This window comes from Mirounga leonina, unplaced genomic scaffold (genome assembly GCF_011800145.1).
Source record: "Mirounga leonina isolate KUSES-001 unplaced genomic scaffold, KU_Mleo_1.0 Mir_173, whole genome shotgun sequence".
In the NCBI taxonomy this organism is placed as follows: Eukaryota; Metazoa; Chordata; class Mammalia; order Carnivora; family Phocidae; genus Mirounga; species Mirounga leonina.
In genome coordinates, this window is record NW_023270447.1 from 2,625,500 (window position 1) to 2,643,338 (window position 17,839).

A 17,839-nucleotide genomic window follows, 5' to 3' on the forward strand; every position below is an offset into this window, starting at 1 on the left:
AGAGAGAAAGTGCACGAGAGAGCGCACAAGCGGGGGGGGGGGGAGGAGGCAGAGGGAGAGGGAGAAGCAGGTTCCCCACTGAGCAGGGAGCCCGATGTGGGGCTTGATGTGGGGCTTGATGTGGGGCTTGATGTGGGGCTTGATGCGGGGCTCCATCCCAGGACCCCGGGATCATGACCTGAGCCAAAGGCAGACGCTTAACCAACTGAGCCACCCAGGCGCCCCCTGAGGCCATTTTTTTTTAAACCACCACATCCTGTGGTGTGTAGAATCCTTCAACCCTGGCCCGAGCCCTTATGGGTGGACTGAGGCTGTGTGGCTGGTTGCGGCTATTTGCTGGGGGTGGCAGGACAGTGTGCAGGATCAGTGATACTCCCTTCTTTGGAAACAATGCCTTCTCTCCCCGCCTTTCTTGGTTTCTTTGGTTTTGGGGCTGAAACCATCCTTTCTGAATGGCTCTGCGAGAATGGCTCATGGCATGGGTGATGGGACCCCCAGAATGAGACGGGTCCCACGGACTTACTCCAGTTGCAAAAAGGAAGGAAGCAACTATTTAATGAGTACCTGCTGTATTTCAGTATGGAAAGGATTCTACACTGTATTCTAGGAGGTATTCCAGAAGGAGTTCATTTTTCCCTCACAGCAATTTGATTGTCCTCCTCCATTTACAAACTAGAAATGGCGGTCCAGAGGCTTGTGACTTGCCCAAGGTCATACAGTTGGTGACCAAGCCATGATTCAAACCGAAGCATGCCACCTGCCTCAGGCAAACCCAAGGCAGAAGGGGCTCTTCTCATGTCTCCCACATGTCTTCCTCCCTGTCTGCTCTCTCTACCCATAGCCCCAGCTCAGCCACTCACCTCCCCGTCAGAACGAACCTGTTCTGTGCCCCAGTTTTGTGTCTGTAAGTTGATATTCCCCCAAGGAGGATGCTCCCACCCAGATGCCAATGGTTGCAGATCCCTAGCACCCTGCGATGAGCCCGTGACAGGGGGAGCCACAAATTCTTTGGTCCCCTTCCCATCGGCAAGTGGGGTCTGTATGCCCTCCTATTAACTCTGGGCAGATGCGGTGATCACAGAAAACAACAGAAGTGACATTGTGTCATTTTCCAGGCCCTCACCTTAAGAAATTGGCAGTTCCTACTCTGTCTCTTAAAATGGCCTGCCTCTCTGGGTACCCTGAGCCATCACTTAAGAAGTCTGGCCACCCAGAGATGCACTATGCTGGAGAAGCCAGGTATAGACCCTCTTCTGGTGACATTCCCAGCTGAGCCCAGTCTGCCCGCCATTCTTACTGAGGTGTCAGCCATTGGGATGGACGTGAGTAAGGCTGCCTTGGGCCCTCCACACCAGCTTCTCTGCAGTTTAACACCGCTGAGTGACCTCGGTTGCCACCAGAAGAGTCACTCAGACAAGCCCTGCCTGAATCCCTCACCTCAAAAACCATGAGATATAATAAAATGGTTGCTTTAAGCCACTAAGATTTGGGGTAACTTGATACCCCATGGGGGCAACATGCATAATCTCATCCAATTCATTCATTATACCTATTTTACAGACTAGGACATTTAAGCTCAGAGGGATTAAATAACTTGCCCTAGGTCTCCTGGAAGGCGGGAGGCCCATCTGGCATTTGAACTTGAACTTGGAAAGTCGGACTCCATAGCTCCTTCAAAGCCACTGCTTCTTTGTGGCTCTAAGTGTGCCTCCTGGCGGGGGGAGGGGGTCGACATTTCAACCAAAAACACTCCCTTCAACGAAAGGATTGAATGAATTTACAAAGAGGGACATTTTCAGCATGGGGACTTTCTCGACTGAGAGGTACGTGGGGGGATTTGGAGTCTGGGGGTGGTGGGGAGAGGTGTTCCCTTCAGAAAACTCAGGACAACAGAGGTTGATTTGCTCATCTTTGTGCATCCATCGTTGGCACAGGACCTGTCGCTGTGGATGCTTAATAAATGTTCCTTCAACGAACAGACTAACCCACAAAGGCGGAAGTGCTGGTGTTAGGGAGGAGGGTAGGGGATCTAAGATCTGGAGCGAAAGGTTCTCCTGCCATCTGGTGGCTATTTCTGGAATGATACTGTTTTCTTCTAAGACAGGAGAAGGACATGGAGGGCTCATTGGGGGGCCTTGGCTGTGTGTGCAGGAGGTGAGGAAGCAGCATTGCCGACTGGAGCGGGGTGCAGTAGGGGGGCCTTACCTTCCACTGAAGTTTGCAAAAGATCAGAACTTAGAGTGTGGCTTGCTCCCCGTGACCCCTCGAGCCCCCTGCCATCCCTCTCCTATCTCCCAGCCCCCAGCTCTCCCCTGAGGTGAGTTTCCACATGCCCCCGCCTTGCAGAATGACAGGTATGGCTCTTCCTGGCACTTAGGTAGAGTTTCCCCATAAGTGGACACCAAACACCATCCTCATGTCAGACAGAGCCTCATTCTCCACACTTGGGAAAACCCAGAGCACAAAACGCCTCCCCCCGAAGCTGTTCACATGAGATTTTGTGTGCGGATGACTTGGACCCCAAGAAGGCCTGCCACAAGCGTGCATGTTGTTCAACACCCAGGATGATTCTTAGGAAAATAAACATGCATCCCTCCTCATTGTCCCCGAACTCCCCAGCCAGCCAGCACCCACAACCTCACTGCGGTCCTCTCTGCCCCATCCCATCCATGTTTGTCCCCCGGAGCTTCTGCTGGGATCTCTGGCTTCCCCATCCCCTCTCCCTGAGCCTGGGGCAGATCAGAAAGGCAAGAGGGGTTAGGTAAGAACAGACACTTTATTGTACACCATGGGCAGCGGGTGAAGAGAGGAAGGAGGGGATCTGGGAGTGACAATGCCTCGTCCCCTCCCCTGGGCTGAGTGGTCTTGACCCAGGGCTCTGGCCAGTCATGGGGCACATGGATTGAATTGTTCTGAACTTGCATCAGAACCAAAAGGGATACCTGCTGTGTGTGCTTGGGTCTGTACAAAGCAGCGCTCGGGGTGAGGAGGGACCCTGGGCCCTTCTTCCCCAACCCCAGTCATCAGGCTCCAGTGAGGGGGCAGCAGGCCCCCAGTTTCAGGGCCTAGTGGACGCTCAGGGAGTCAGGTGTGTTCCAACCTGTTGTCTCTTCTCTTTTCCACCATGGGAGTACTCTGGGGGGGGGGGGGGGGGATGCAGCTGTGAGGAGGAACAGAAGGGGAGCCCCCTGCCCATAATACTGCAGGCCTGCTCAGGGCCTGGCACCACGCGGCTTCTAGGCCCCCAGCCTCAGCCTCTGGCAGGTGACTCGGGAATTCTTCTCCTGGCACTAGGAAAGTGCAAGTCCCCTCAGATTTATTGCTGGAGGGCCAAAGCCAACCTTGCTGGTATCAACTAGAGTGCCCTCCCTGTCCATCCCCATCTGGATCTCAGGCTTCATGCTGCCTCAGTGGAGAGGGCTCCCTGAGCAAGAAGCTGGTGATTGGACCTGGAGGACAGGCAGGGCGGGGGACCAGGGGACTCTTTCGGGCACGCCCTGCCCTGCCCTGCCCTGAGTCCGCTGTCCCTTGTGGGCACTGCATGGACAGCACCAAAGCCAGTAAGGGATGGGGACCCTGTACAGGGATGTGGGGGCCTGCCCCTCTCCGGCCCCCTTCTGCTCCTCTGGGGAATCTGGGGCTGGATTGTACCTCATCAGATGCCCCACCTGTTCTTGACTCCCCCCTGGCCTCGCCCCGCTTCCGGCTCCCCTGAGGAGTGAGGAGAGGAGTATGAGTCAGAAGCACAGGGGAAGAGCAGCTGTTCCTTTCAGAACACTCTCAGAACCGTCTCAAGGACAAATGCGGGACAGAGGTGCTGTGAGCTGCTCTCCTGGGGTCTCACCATCTTAAGAAACCCTGTGCTTTTCCTCAGGATGAAGAGCCCGTGAGTCCAGTGGAACAGCAAGAGGTTGGCTAGAAAATAAATGTAGGGGCTTCCCCCCCTCCAAAGCCTCTCCTTCCCTGTTTCTGGCAAGCCCAGTGGTATGAAGGCAATGAGTCACCAGCAAGAAACACCTGCCTTTCCCCACAGCACCCTGCCCCGAGGCCTTCCTTGCCTGACAGAGCTGAGAGGAGAAGATGGCGGCCGGGGGCGGGGGGAGGGCAGGGTGGTCTTTAGGAACACGGTGAACACTGGGGATCACAAATCACCATGCACACGCCACACACATACACACGCGCACGCGCACACACTAAGCTCCAGGCCCTATGTCTAACACAGCAGAGACACAGCCAGGACAGGGCCTAGCCTACGGCAGAAGGCTGCAAGCATTACCCAGCCTCTAGGAACCAAGCCGATGGCCCGGCTCAGCCGCCCTGGTGCAGGCTGGCAGGCTGGGGCCTGGCCCAGCCACACGCTACAAAATTAAAAATATATCAAATATACAATGAAAATAGATCTGTACAGCACTGAGGATGAAAATAGTCCACCAGCCACAGTATAATATTGGGTTTGTCAGTTAACAGCATTTACACCCACATGTACAGATTGAATGTACAATAGAAATAGAATATATAGAAGAGTATATATAGTAGAGAGTCTCTCCTGGGGCATTGCTTTTCCTGTTGCTAAATCTGCTGAGATTAGGCAGGGGGCCAGGTAGGAGGTGTTAGGTGAGGGTGCCTAAGGCGGGATGTTGTGCCCCAAAGGCTCATGTCTTTGGGGAGATGTGGGCCTCCTTCTCCCCTCACACTCAGAAAGGACAGGTGTGGCCGGAGGGCTGGAAACGGGAGCGGATATGGAGGAAGGAATGAGTCAAGAAAATGGCAGGGTGGGAGGATGGACCCCCAGGCAAGGTGGGGGGGAGGGGGAGCAAGGGGCTAAGGGATGAAGGAGGGAACCCCGGGCCTCATCTGTCCCTCCCCGTGCTGAGAACACGAGAGGAACTCAGGACCTTCCGCGAAGGTGCCCAGGCCTAGCACTGTGGCCTGATGCTCTGCCCACCACAGGTCTCACAGATGGAGTTCTGCTGGCCCGGCCTGCCTGCCTGCCTGCCTGCCGGCCATCCATCCACAACCGCGCACCCATGCATCCATCCACGCACCAGTCCATCCATCGCTCTGCAGACAGGATTCTCCAGCCGGGCTCTGATCCTCCCAGCCTGCACTCTGAGGGCAGCCCTCTTCCGGGGAAGGCCTCAGGTCAGGGTGGGTGGGGGTGCTGGGGGTGCCCAGCCCGGCCCTTCCTCCCAGCAGCCTCCAGTGTCCACAGCACTGCCTGTGTGCCCTCCCCACCACGGGCTGGGCATCTTGGGGGAAGGTTCCCGAGGTTATTTGCACACGACGGGCACACCGCACGGGCTGGGCTCGCACAAGGAGAGTGAGCGGCAGCCCAAAGGGGCAGTGAAATTATCCGTCTTTCCCCAGGTGTGAGGTTTCCTGGGTACGAGCCCCTGAACTCCAGAGACCCCCCATTCCAGGAGAGAAGCTGCCACTGGCGAGAAAGTTGAGCCCCAGGTGAGAGAGGGATTGTGCTTCACAATTGCGCTCCAAACCATCTGAATTGTGCTGTGAACCATCAGGTGTGCTCTGGAAACCTCTCTGTGCACTGTCCCCTCCTCTCTCGAGGAAGGAGGCACAGGCCACTAGTGTGGGCTCCCGGCTGGGGATGGAGAGGGCAGGCAAAGCCCTAGTGGGGGTGGGGAAGGGCCCCGGGCAATCCTCTCCCAGGCAGGATGTGGGACACACGCTGCCCCAGGCAGGGCCAAGGACGTGGGAGATGTCCCCCCAGAGCCCCAGGCTGAGGGGCACCCATGCCTAGCCCCCCTCCCGCTGCCAAGGCTGGCGCTCAAGCCAAAGTGCACCAGCTGTCTCGAAAAACAGAACTTGGGGACTTCTACAAGATTCCATCCCAAGTCTGAGCCCTGAGTCCCGGCACAATCGTCCCATCCCCAACCTTAAATCAATCCGCCTCTGGGATGCCCCACACCGCATCCTACCCCACCCGGTGCCCTCACCACCAGCTGGCAGCACAGAGGGATGCCCAGGACCTAAGAACTGCAGGTGCCAGGAAACAGGGAGGGGGGGGGAGCGACCCCTACAGTGGCCACTCGCCATCTCCCCTGTGCTGGGAATCAGGGCTTCTGGACTGTTCCCGTTTGTTAGTTGCGATTTGGTGAGAAGATCTCAGGTTTGACGGGTTGAGAGCCTGCACTGGGGGCGGAGTCTCTCCCAGCCCCTGCTCAGGTGTAGGGGGAAGCTGGCTGGGACTGGGGTGGGGGATGAGGCAGGGCAGACCCCCTCTCCTTGGGCAGAGGGCCTAGCCTAGAAAGAGAGGCCAGGCTGGGACGAGCGGGCTGGATGGGTGTGAGGGGGGAGAGGTGGGCAGGGCGGGGTGGTGGTCACAGCTCCGACTCAGGGGTGCCAGCCAGGAGGTAGCTGCTCCCATAGCGTCCGTTGGGGTTGCCGCCGGTCTCCAGGGGGGACGTGCTGCCGGGCCCCAGGTAGGAGCGGTGGGTGGGCATGGGGGACGGCGCCTCGCTGGGCACCTTGCTGAGGATGAAGCGGGTCTCGTCGTTCTCCTCCAGGTTGGAGATGTCCTTCATCATGCGGCCCTTCTTGTAGGACACGGAGAGGGTGTTGGAGCCGTCGGAGAGCAGGTGGAAGTGCCGAAGGATGAACACCACAGGGATGGGCAGGGTCGCCACAACGATGAGGGTGATCAGGAGCGCCATGGCCCAGTTGGGAAAGTACAGGTAGCGCTCTGCAGCCTAGTGGGGGGGACGCGGGTGAGGGCTGTGACAAGCTCACCCTCCCGGGACCTCCAGGCCCGTCTCTTCCTGCCCTCTCCCCGCCCCGACCCACCATCCTGGCCAGGCACCAGCAGAGATGGAGGCCATCAGGGTTGCTACTTGAGTTAACTGGTCCCCTTGGTCAAGGGCCTGAGCTCCCCTGGGTCTCAGTTTCTACATCTGTAAAATGGGTGGGTGATTCTGCTCCACAGACACGGAGAGAGAACATGGGTTAGAACTGGGCAAGTGTGTCAACCTTTCTGAGCCTCAGTCTCCCCATGTGTGCTAGGGGATAATGCCTCCTCTCTCTCTGGGCTGTTGTAAAAATAGAGGCCCTGGCAGGGCCTGGCACACAGCAGCTACCCTATGAGGATTTCTCTCTATTGCCTGTTGCTTTCAGGTCCCCCCTCACCTCCTCCTTGATCCAGGCACTGTACCCCGGGGGCGTGACCCCCAGCTGGATGATGCTGGCCGTGGTGAGCACAGCCATACACAGGGGAGACACGAACTTCCACATGTAGAAGTAGAAGCGATAGGGCCGGAAGCCCAGCATCTCCGTCAGCTCCTGCATGAACCTGCCAGGTGCACAGAGGGCCCAGCGTTGGCATCCCCACCGCGCCTGAGCATTCCCCCACAACTGCCTCCTCCAGGAAGACTTCACTGACCACCAGTCCCTCCCTCCCAGGCTCTTCCATTCTTCACATTCAGGGCTCCCAGTTTATTATTCGGTGGCCCAGCTGGCTGGGCAGGCTCTGGTGTCCCCTGCTAACTTCCTCTGAATACCTCACGTCACACCCCACCCAGGGATATGTTATAGTCCACGGGACATGCCGGGCAGGCGGACCGGCACCAAGGACTTCTGCGTTCACCAGGCGCCCAGCCCCACTCACACTGGCCTGGCCCTAGGCCCCCCCTGCTGGAAACGAGGTGACGTGCACGTCCCTAGTGTCCAGGGGCCCTGACTTGGGGGTTTCTAACCTCCCGCTCTGTGGGGGGGATGACCATAGCTGCAGGCTGTGTATATGAATGTCATAAGAAAAAAATCATCTCTACTTGAATAACACCTAACTGAAATCTTGCGTTTCTTTCTGTTGTAAATGCAAGCAACCACAGGGGTATTAGCAGTACCTGAGACTTCATCACCAATTGATTAAATGACAGATATCTCCCTCTCACATTACAACTGAGCCTACCTACAAACATCATTTATATTCCTCACTATTTCACAATTACCATTATGAAGTCAAGATCTTCTGACTTAATGTAGTAAAAAATAACACACATTCATAAAAAACTGCACATATATTACTGTATCAGATTTTAAATTGTATTTTTGCTATTTTTCAATTTAATTCATTTCCTATATAATCCTATATATTTTATTTTGTCCACTTAAACAATATTCTGCGAAGGCACACGGGGCTTCACCAGACTGCAGAAGAGTCAGGGCCCCTTCCAGCCCTGGCTCCCGGGGCTTCTCCCGTCTCACCACGTCCCCACCCACATTCTTGTAAGAAGGACATGGCTGTAGCAGGGCCGTGAGAGAGCCTGATTCCAAGACCCCGTCCAGACATCAAGGGAGCCCCCGGCCTTGCAGAGAGAGTGGGAGGGGCCTGGCCCTGGGACTTCCCAGGCTCACAGATTTGTTAAATGAGGAACGAGGCTAGGGGCTGACAGAGAGTGTGGCTCTGCCCTAGGCTCAGGCCATGAGACCCAATCCTTCCTTACCGCTGCCTGCCCTTACCCCACCTGGCCCCACACTTCGGGCCGTAACCACATCTCATCGCACACCCCTATGTCGATCACCTGAAAACTGCCTCGGGCTGCTGAAGTTCAAGAACTCCTTGACAGCGGGGGCCTCCTGTATACTCACTCAGTGCTTAAGAAAGTTAACAGAACTCTAAAGAGTTGGTTGTCAGGTTCGGGGCTAACTTAAGGCAGTTTAGGGTAATGCCAGGACCTGAACCCAGGAGGCTCACGTGCTCAGCCTGGCTCTGCCTCTCACCAGCCACGTGGCCTTGGGCAGTCATGTCCTCTCTCTGAGTCTCATTTTTTCCTAATGATCTCTAAGGGCACTTTCAGCTCTGACATTCTCAGAAGCAGCCCAGGGAACGCGGCACTCTCCAGGGGGTCGGAAGAGGACAGACCCCTCTTCCCATCCAACCCCTTCCCCATGTCCCTCTTACTTCTTGGTTCCATAGATCCAGGCCACAGCAATGTTCTCAAGGATGACGATGACAGTAAGCGGCAGGGTGGCCGAGTAGTCATCAAACATAGTGACAAAGTAGTTTCCGGAGCGCTGGACGAACAACAGCCCCACGAAGAATGCAAAGACACAGCAGCCCACTACAGAGAGCCGGGAGGCCAGTGTGGGGGCACAGGTGCAGGGTAGGCAGGGCCCTGGGGGCTTGGGGGGCACCCAGGCCCCTCCCTTCCCACCCTTCCTCCCAGAAGGCCTTCAAGGGGGGAGGGATCCAGATGCTGAGGTTCTGAGCTCCCACTCCTTTAGGAGAGGAGCAGCCCAGGGCCGGGAGTGACAGAGATGGAACGGGGTGCAGGCCAGCATGGGGGAGGACACCCCTGCCCAAGAGGATTCAGCAGGCCCTCAGAGACAGGAGCAAATGACCCGAGGAAGAGGCCGCCCCCTAGCTCAGGTTTGGCCCAGACACCCAGACAGCCTTCTCCTGGCCCTTGAGTGCTCTTCTCTGGGAGAGAAGCCGGGCTCCAACTGCATCCCAGTGGGGGCAGCAGGGAGCCTTCTCAGTATGGAGTCTGTCTAAAGTCAGAGGAGTGTCCTGATTGTCGTCCCTGAGGGCAGCCCAGCAGGCCAGCGGTGGCTGCGAGGAGGAGTTACCTGTGAACATCTCCTTGGGCACCTTGAAGGTGTCGATGATGGGTGTGGTGATGCCAGCCATGGTCCCAATCATACTGCCCAGGCCCAGGTTGATAAGCATCAGGAAGAACATGACAGACCAGAACGGGGAGGCGGGGAAGTGCGTCATGGCCTCCGTGAAGGCGATGAAGGCCAGCCCTGTGCCCTGCACGGACTGAGGGTGGGGTGGAGGGCGAGGGCTCAGTGAGGCCCACACCACTCCTGGGAGCCCCTTGCCTCCTTATCTTTGCCCCTGGGGCTTTAAGAATAACTCTTCTCTCTTTCACAGGAATCCATGCCCTCACCAAAATCCTCTTGCCTTTTGACCGGTGGGTCTCAAACTTGGGTGAGTGTCAGAATCCGTCCTACCCCAGGGAGTAAGATACCGATTTAAAAGTTCACCTGTGGGATCTGGAAGCTACGAGTTGTACAGCAACCCCAGGTGATTCAGATGAAGATGCTCACATTTAGAAAGACACCCAGCTTGAGACCTTCCTCCTCTAGGAAGTCTTCCCTGATTGCTCCAGTCACAACTATGGGAGCTCCCAGCCCTGAGCTCCAGACTTCCATATAGTGGGCTCAGCCTCAGCTGCCTAATGGAACCACATTGGAGCCTTTAAAATACCAATGCCTGGGTCTCACCCTGGAGACAGTGATTTGATTGGTCTGGGGGTAGAGCTGGGTATCTGGGTTTTATTAAGTTCCCAGGTGACTCTGATGGGTAGCCAAGAGAGAGCCACTGTGTTAATGCTTGGGCCCCTGCACATGGGGCAAGTGACCACACGCTGCCCACTGACATCACTTCTCCGCTGAAGAAGGGCAGGGTTGGCCTGGGATCAAGGGAGCTGGCTCTGCCCCATGGAAGCCTTGGCACCGTTTGGGTCCCAAGACCCTGTGGGCATGTCTCTCTCCTGTTACCTCCTCTAACAGAACAGTCACTCTGAAAACTTCCAGCTGTGCAAATGGGACTAGAAGCATGGTGTCCACCCCTGGGCCTGAGCATTAATGAGGGTGCAGTATCCCCGTGCTCTACCCCAGGGGCGAAGTCATCGTGGCAGTGGGAGCTGCAGGGCGGACAGTGGGAGGAGGGAACAGAAGCAGCAAGGGGTGACTCAGAGCATGAAGATCAGAACGCTGGCTCCCCTTACTAGCTGTGAGGCCTCGGGAACACTCCCAACTTACCGGCTACACAGCTCTAGAGCAGGGGACAATATTAATGCTCAATTCATAGCACTGTCCTGAGGGCCAAAGGGGGTAGACAGCAGAGGCAAACACTAACGAAAATGCTTATTTTCTGTGAGCTACGTACAAAGCACAGTCGCAAGGGCCTTACAAATGGCAGCGACCCCCCCCCCACACACACACACACAGAAACCCATTCAATGAATCTGAAAGTCGTTCTGTAGAATTCCTGTGATTTCTGTAATAGGCGCGTCTGCCTTATCTCCTCGTCCAGACAACCTACCTCCAGGCAGGGGTTTGGCTGATCCCTTTCTTCTCTCCCTCCCTGGATACATAGCAGGTCCCTGTTTCTCAAGCAAGTGAATGCGTCCCTGGTGGCCTTCTGAGGCCTGTATGCGAGCCCCAGCCACCCAAGGCCCGTCTCTGGGTCCCACGCTCCCACGTCTGCCTTCCTGCCCACCCCGGAAAGGGCAGCCTGTCCCACACCTTGTCCAGCTCGTCCTCCAGAAGGCAGGGGTCAAGGCCCAGGGATGCGAAGCGGTCCTCCTTCACGGCCCTGATGACTTTGTACATCTCCGTGTAGTCCTTGGCAGTCAGGTGCGAGAAGTTGACGTGGGGAGGGATGAGGTCCCGGCTCAGGACGTTGGTGTGGAGGTACCCCAGGATTTTCTCGGCATTCCTGCAGCACAAAGCAGAGAGGGCCAGGTACAGAGGCAGGCGTGGGCATGGTCCTGGAGGCGCCTCCCAGACACCCAGGCAGGACACCCCCCCTCTTCCACCTGCCCGCCATGGGCCATTGACAGAGACATCTCTGACACTGAGCCTGGGATCCAGGGGCCGGGAACAGAGAGAGCTCCACCACCCCCGGGGGTCGGGGGGGACAGGGACTCTGGGACTCTAGGTCACCCCCCGCCTGGGCAAGACGGACAGGAGGAGAGACGCCACCTACTCGACCACACACTTCTCGTTCATGATGTTGGCCTTGAAGCCCAGCACGGCAAACACCACGAGGGTGGCCAGCACCGAGGTGAAGAAGTTAATGAAGGACACCAGCGCAGCGTCGAAGTGGCAGTTGTTGTCTTGCTTGTTGTAGCTGGAGAAGGCGATGACACCCCCGAAGCCCAGCCCCAGGGCGAAGAAGACCTGGGTGGCCGCCTCCCGCCACACCTGGGGGTCCAGCATCTTGTCCAGCTGTGGGGGGAGGACCAGAGACACACAGATGATGGTTTCCCACGACACCCCTTTCCGCATGGCAGAGTGGGAAAGCTGGGGCTGTGTGAACTTGGGCGTCCCCCCTAGTCCCCACGTGCAGAACATGGGGAACGAGAGTATCGGCTTCAGAGGATGATTGTGAGGCTTAAGATCAAATAAATGCTATGTGCTTACTCAGTAACTTCTCAGTCAATTTTAACTGCCACCTTTGCTTACCTTGGAGCTACTATACTGAGGAATAGCTTCAGGGCCATTAGGTATGAGGCATGGCGCACAACTCCAGGGAGTGCCATTCACTTGAATGGTGCCTCCTAGAGTTGTGCAGTGTACAGCCTGCACAACAGTACCAGAGAACTAAGAACACCGATATTTCCCTGATAACCTCCTCCACTTCAAACCATGAGAAAGGACACCAACTTCTCCCTCCTGCCCACCTGATCTCCCTTTCCCCAGAAAAAAAAAAAAAGGACCAATGTTCATTCATACACATCGACATACTCCAGATCACAGAAGGACCCTTCCCCCCTCCCACCCACCCAACTTAAAACACAGAACCCAGACACTTCCTGGAGAGGGGAAACCCCTGCCTGACCCTCCATGTGCCCTCAGACCTGACAGAACCCTGAGCTACACCAGCATGTAGAGGGCAGGGGGCAATTCCCAAAGTGCTTTTCGTATCCATTTTCCTTTTACTGTTTGCTCCTCAAGGGACCGTGGCTTGGACACAGCACGGGGCTGTTGAATTGGACAGACCCAGGTCTAAACCTGACTCCCATCTTTAAATAGCTGAGAAGGCTTAGGAAAATGACAGTGCCTGTTTTATTTATTTTTTATTGTTATGTTAATCACCATACATTACATCATTAGTTTTTGATGTAGTGTTCCATGATTCATTGTTTGTGCATAACACCCAGTATTCCATGCAGAACGTGCCCTCTTTAATACCCAACACCAGGCTAACCCGTCCTCCCACCCCCCTCCCCTCTAGAACCCTCAGTTTGTTTTTCAGAGTCCATCGTCTCTCATGGTTCCTCTCCCCCTCTGATTTTCCCCCCTTCATTCTTCCCCTCCTGCTATCTTCTTTTTTTTTTTCTTAGCATATATTGCATTATTTGTTTCAGAGGTACAGATCTGAGATTCAACAGTCTTGCACAATTCATAGCCCTTACCAGAGCACATACCCTCCCCAGTGTCCATCACCCAGCCACCCCATCCTTGCCACCCCCCACCACTCCAGCAACCCCAGTTTGTTTCCTGCGATTAAGAATTCCTCATATCAGTGAGGTCATATGATACATGTCTTTCTCTGATTGACTTATTTCGCTCAGCATAACACCCCCCAGTTCCATCCACGTCGTTGCAAATGGCAAGCTCTCATTCCTTTTGATCGCTGCATAATATTCCATTGTATATATATACCACTTCTTCTTTATCCATTCATCTATCGATGGACATCTTGGCTCTTTCCACAGTTCGGCTATTGTGGACATTGCTGCTATAAATGTCGGGGTGCATGTACCCCTTCGGATCCCTACATTTGTATCTTTGGGGTAAATACCCAGTAGTGATAGTGCCTGTTTTATGAGGCTCAGTTTTCCCATCTGAAAAATGGGAATAATAATACAGTGTCCCTCCCATGGTGCTTGTGAGGATCAGATGTGGCAGCAACAAGTAATACCCGGCACATAAGTAGCAAAATTAATCCTGCCAAAATGCCTCTGACCTAGACGGGACAGGTTTTTGGTTTTTTTTTTTGGTGAGGGGCAGGAATTATTATTCACATTTCGAAAGAGCGAACTGAGACCCCAAGGTGGAAATTCCTTGCTCCAAGTGACGGAGTTGGTTGTTGGGGCAGAGAAGTTACTCAAGTACAGATGATCTGATGCAGCCCACGACAACGTCCTAGCACCGTCTCCTGACGCCTCTACTCCTCAGAGCATTGCCCCCTGGACCTCTGCTGCTGAGGTCGACCCAAGTGACAGACCAGGGAGACAAGGAGGCGCTAGAGAGTTTGCCGTCCCTGCAGGCACCAGCCCTAGCTGGTCCTGGCCCAGCCGCCCCTCGCTGTGTGCCCGTGGCTCAGTCCTTCCTCATGGGCACACTGAGGCATCGGACTTGAAGCTATGTTACAGCCCTAGCCCCCAGGACAGAGGCCCAGCCGTCCATCACCTCAGCAGCTCCCTAGGCACATGGGAACACCTGGCGTCACTCCACCATCGGAGAAGGTGTGGGCAAGCTTGGGGGCCAGAGGAGGCACTGCAGGCTGAGGAGGAAGGGGAGGACAATGGGAGCAGAGCCTTCAGGGTCAGTATGCAAATGGAGCCCTGGCCCGAAAGTATGTGTGCTCTGGGGGAGATTAAGGTCCCCTACCTTGCACAAAATAAAGTCAGCTCTGGTCCACCAAGAAAGCCCAGAACGCAGACATTCAGGAGCTAACAGCCCCCGACTTCCCTCAGAAGACATGACCCCCCTTCATTTCCCCCCTCCCCCCCCCCACTCTCTACATCCTCAGTGGTAATGTGTGGCCTCCCTGTGACTATGACTCATCCATCCAACACAGAGCACCTATGTGGGCCAGGCCCAGTGCTAGGTGATGGGGAGCCATAGAGGGCAAGAACAGGCAAGGTCCCAGCTCCTGGGGAGTTGACATTCTAATTGGAGAGGTGGCCATTGTGAAATGACCCCGCAAACAGATGCTGAGTGGCAATTAGGACAGGGGCTGTGCAGGCCAGGCACCCAACGCTCCGAGAGCCTGTAGCGGGGGGACTTGAGCCAGGCAGGATGCCACAGAAGGCCTCCCCAGGAGGAAGGGATCCTTGAACTGACATCTGAGAGATACAAAAGCAAGGCTAAGAGCAGGAAGAGCATTCCCGCAGAGGGAACAGTGTGTGCAGAGGCCCAGAGGTGAGGCAGGACAGAGGGGGGCAGGTGAAAGTTAAGGGAAGAGCCCAGGCTGCCAGAAGCAGCAAGGACAAGGCAGGAGAGGAAAAGGTGAGGCTGGGAGGCAGAGGAGTCAGACCAAAGGTCCTAAGAAAGCACCTAATCTGGGAAACCGCTAAGAGATGTAGAGGAGGAGGGTAGCAACCAAGCCGACCTTAGCCACGGACTGGAGATGGGGGGATGCTGAAGAGTCAGGTGTCAAGGCAACAGCCACACTTCTGGCCCGCCTACCTGGCGGGGTGCAGATGGAGTCCGAGGAAAAGGGGCAGGTCTTGATGGGGTTGGAACAGGGCAGATCAAGGCATTCGCTGCAGAAATGCTGAATTTAATGTGTCTTTACACTATCTAAGAGGAGAGGTCAAGTGGGCAGGCAGACAAGTGGGTCTAGAGTCCAGAGAAGAGGCTGAGCCGGAGATGTAACTTGTGAGGAGCAGGTGTGCCGGAAGGAACTGAGGCCCTAACTGTGGAGCGCTGACAAGAGGCGAGCCAGGGGCCCAGGCGAGGGGGTCTCACAAGGGAGGGAGAGGAGGTGAGCAGCCCAGATGGGAGGAAGAGCAAGAGAGGGCTGGATCGGAGGTCACAGGAAGCAAGCGGGCCTGGGAGGAGGAGGGCCCCGTGCGACCCGGAAAAATACACTAGGGTGAGCCGGTCCCGGGTGGCTCGGAGCATTTGGGAAGCGATGGGGCCCGAGTCAGGTAGGAGCCAGGAGAGCTGAGAAGCAGAGGGGAAGAAATGAAGGTGAAGTGGATAATCAACTCCTTGGAGAAGCTCGCCTTGGAACAGGAGAAAGACGGCAGGTTCAGGCAAAGGCTATGAAAACTATTGATTTGTTGTCTCGTTTTTGTCTTTAATGCAGTGACTTGATGATAGGTAAAAGCAGATGGAGGGCAGGCGGTCTAGAGGGGCGGGAGCTGTCTCCCATCAGAGACCCTGGAGCTGCTCACGGAGGGACCAGGACAAAAGAATGGGATGGGGCAGGGCGCCTGGGTGGCTCAGTTGGTTAAGCGACTGCCTTCGGCTCAGGTCATGATCCCAGGGTCCTGGGATCGAGTCCCGCATCGGGCTCCCTGCTCGGCGGGGAGCCTGCTTCTCCCTCTCCCACTCCCCCCGCTTGTGTTCCCTCTCTCGCTGTGTCTCTCTCTGTCAAATAAATAAATAAAATCTTTAAAAAATAAAAAAATAAAAAAATAAAAAGAACGGGATGGGGCAGGCAAGTGCAGGCGGGTTGGGATGTTCCTTATCTGCAAGGGAGTTTCTGTCTCGGTGGCTCCTGTTAAACCCGTAAAGCAGGAGGCCAAATCATCTGTTAGGGGTGAAGTCGGGACTTGCAGACAGGTGGAAGAGGTTGAAAACAGTCACAGTGAAGTATGGAGAGTGAGACGCCAGGGAAATGGGGTAGGGTTAGCCCACACTGTTGAGGGTGCACTGTGCTCAAAATGGCCTCTTTACGAAAGTAGAATGACAGGCCCACATTTCCTTATCTAAAAGCCCTGAGGCCAGACTGGTTGTGGAATTTGGGCTCTTGTGCCTAACTCTCTTTTAGAAAGGTAATGTAGTGAATATGCCACATAATTACATAACACCCCCAGCAGGGTCTGGGGCAGCACCCCGTAATCAAACACATCAGTATTTTTGCAGCAGAATATGAATATGAATATTCACACCAAGTGAATCAATAGAGACTAAAAATAGCCTCACATCTGTTCAGGTCATTTTGCCGCCAAATGAGTTCAAGGAGAAAGAAAAAACAACTTTTGTTTTTCGGGGCTATTTGGATTTTGGCATCTTGAGTAAGGAAACAGAGGCCTATACAGAAATTTGAAGATTATTTTAAAAAGGAGAACAAAGTAATCATTGTCCCACTGGGAAAGGCCTTCTGTATCTCCCCTCTTCTGGATGGGTTCCTAAATGACTCTCCCAGAAAGTTCTGGAAATGCGTGGAGGGATTACTTGTGCCTGGAAGGCATGCAGGTATTCACTGATGCTCACAAATGTCAGTCATGCCAGTTTCACCAATCAGCTGGAACCTAGGCACCTCCCTTGGGCTAGAAACGTAGACCTAATGGCTGGGCTCTGGGTGGTCTGGTGAGTTCCAAGCAGGAAGAACACAAGATTTTGTAAGAGAGGGTAAATTGAGATGGACACAGCCCTGGTCATCTCCCTTGCACATGGAAAAATCCCTGATCATTCTCCACTGTGTGCTGGAAAATATTTTCCCACTTTTTGTCCCTATCTCCAAATGCAGTGAACTTACTCTTGAAAAACACTGCGGTATCTTACCTCTGGCCTTTGCCCAGGCTGTTCCCTCTGCCTGGAATTCCCTTCCTCCTACCCACATTCTGGCAAAACTATTTATTTCTCAAAACCCGGCACAAATATCACCTCCTCTCTGAAGCCTTTCCTGATGCCTCTGGCAGAGCTTGTCATGGTCCTTGGGCTCTCCCAGCTCTGGTCAACCCCTGCATATCAGAGTTATACGTCTGCCTTCTTTTCAACACTTTGTGTTTCTTAGGGGCGGAGCCCATCTCCTGTTCATCTTTGAATGCAATGTCTGGTACACGGAAGGCAAGGAAAAGAGTTGGGGGCAAGAGAGACAGACAAGGCTGCTTCCTGAAGGTGAGCTGAGCGGGAAGGACCAGACCAGGCACTGTGAAATTGTCCTGGCCTTTTTGTGCTAGGATGCAGGCTTCTAGGACAAGAAGATCCTTATGGTTTTAAACTTCTACTTTCTAAAGCATGGCTATTTTAATGCTGGCTTCTTTTCCTTTCCTCTGGCTTTTCTACCTCTCCCTTCCCCCTCCCCCTCCCCCACTCCTCCTCTTCTTCATCTTCTTCTGGTGATTTTTCATTTTTCATCTATATCAGTCATTACTAAAGTTTTTACTAAAGGGTCTGAATCATC

At 54.8% G+C, this 17,839-nt stretch overlaps 1 protein-coding gene across 1 annotated transcript in view; it reads right to left on the bottom strand.

Moving 5' to 3' along the window:
• Window positions 1–6,341: 6,341 nt before the first annotated feature.
• SLC6A17 (solute carrier family 6 member 17) overlaps window positions 6,342–17,839 on the bottom strand; it is a 29,673-nt gene continuing 18,175 nt past the window's right edge. The window contains exons 6-11 of the mRNA XM_035020126.1: window positions 11,735–11,976; window positions 11,272–11,464; window positions 9,586–9,778; window positions 8,918–9,077; window positions 7,144–7,306; window positions 6,342–6,710 (exon numbers count right to left, since the gene is read on the bottom strand). Coding sequence (XP_034876017.1) covers window positions 6,342–6,710; window positions 7,144–7,306; window positions 8,918–9,077; window positions 9,586–9,778; window positions 11,272–11,464; window positions 11,735–11,976 — 1,320 coding nt within the window. The remainder of the gene's footprint in view (window positions 6,711–7,143; window positions 7,307–8,917; window positions 9,078–9,585; window positions 9,779–11,271; window positions 11,465–11,734; window positions 11,977–17,839) is intronic.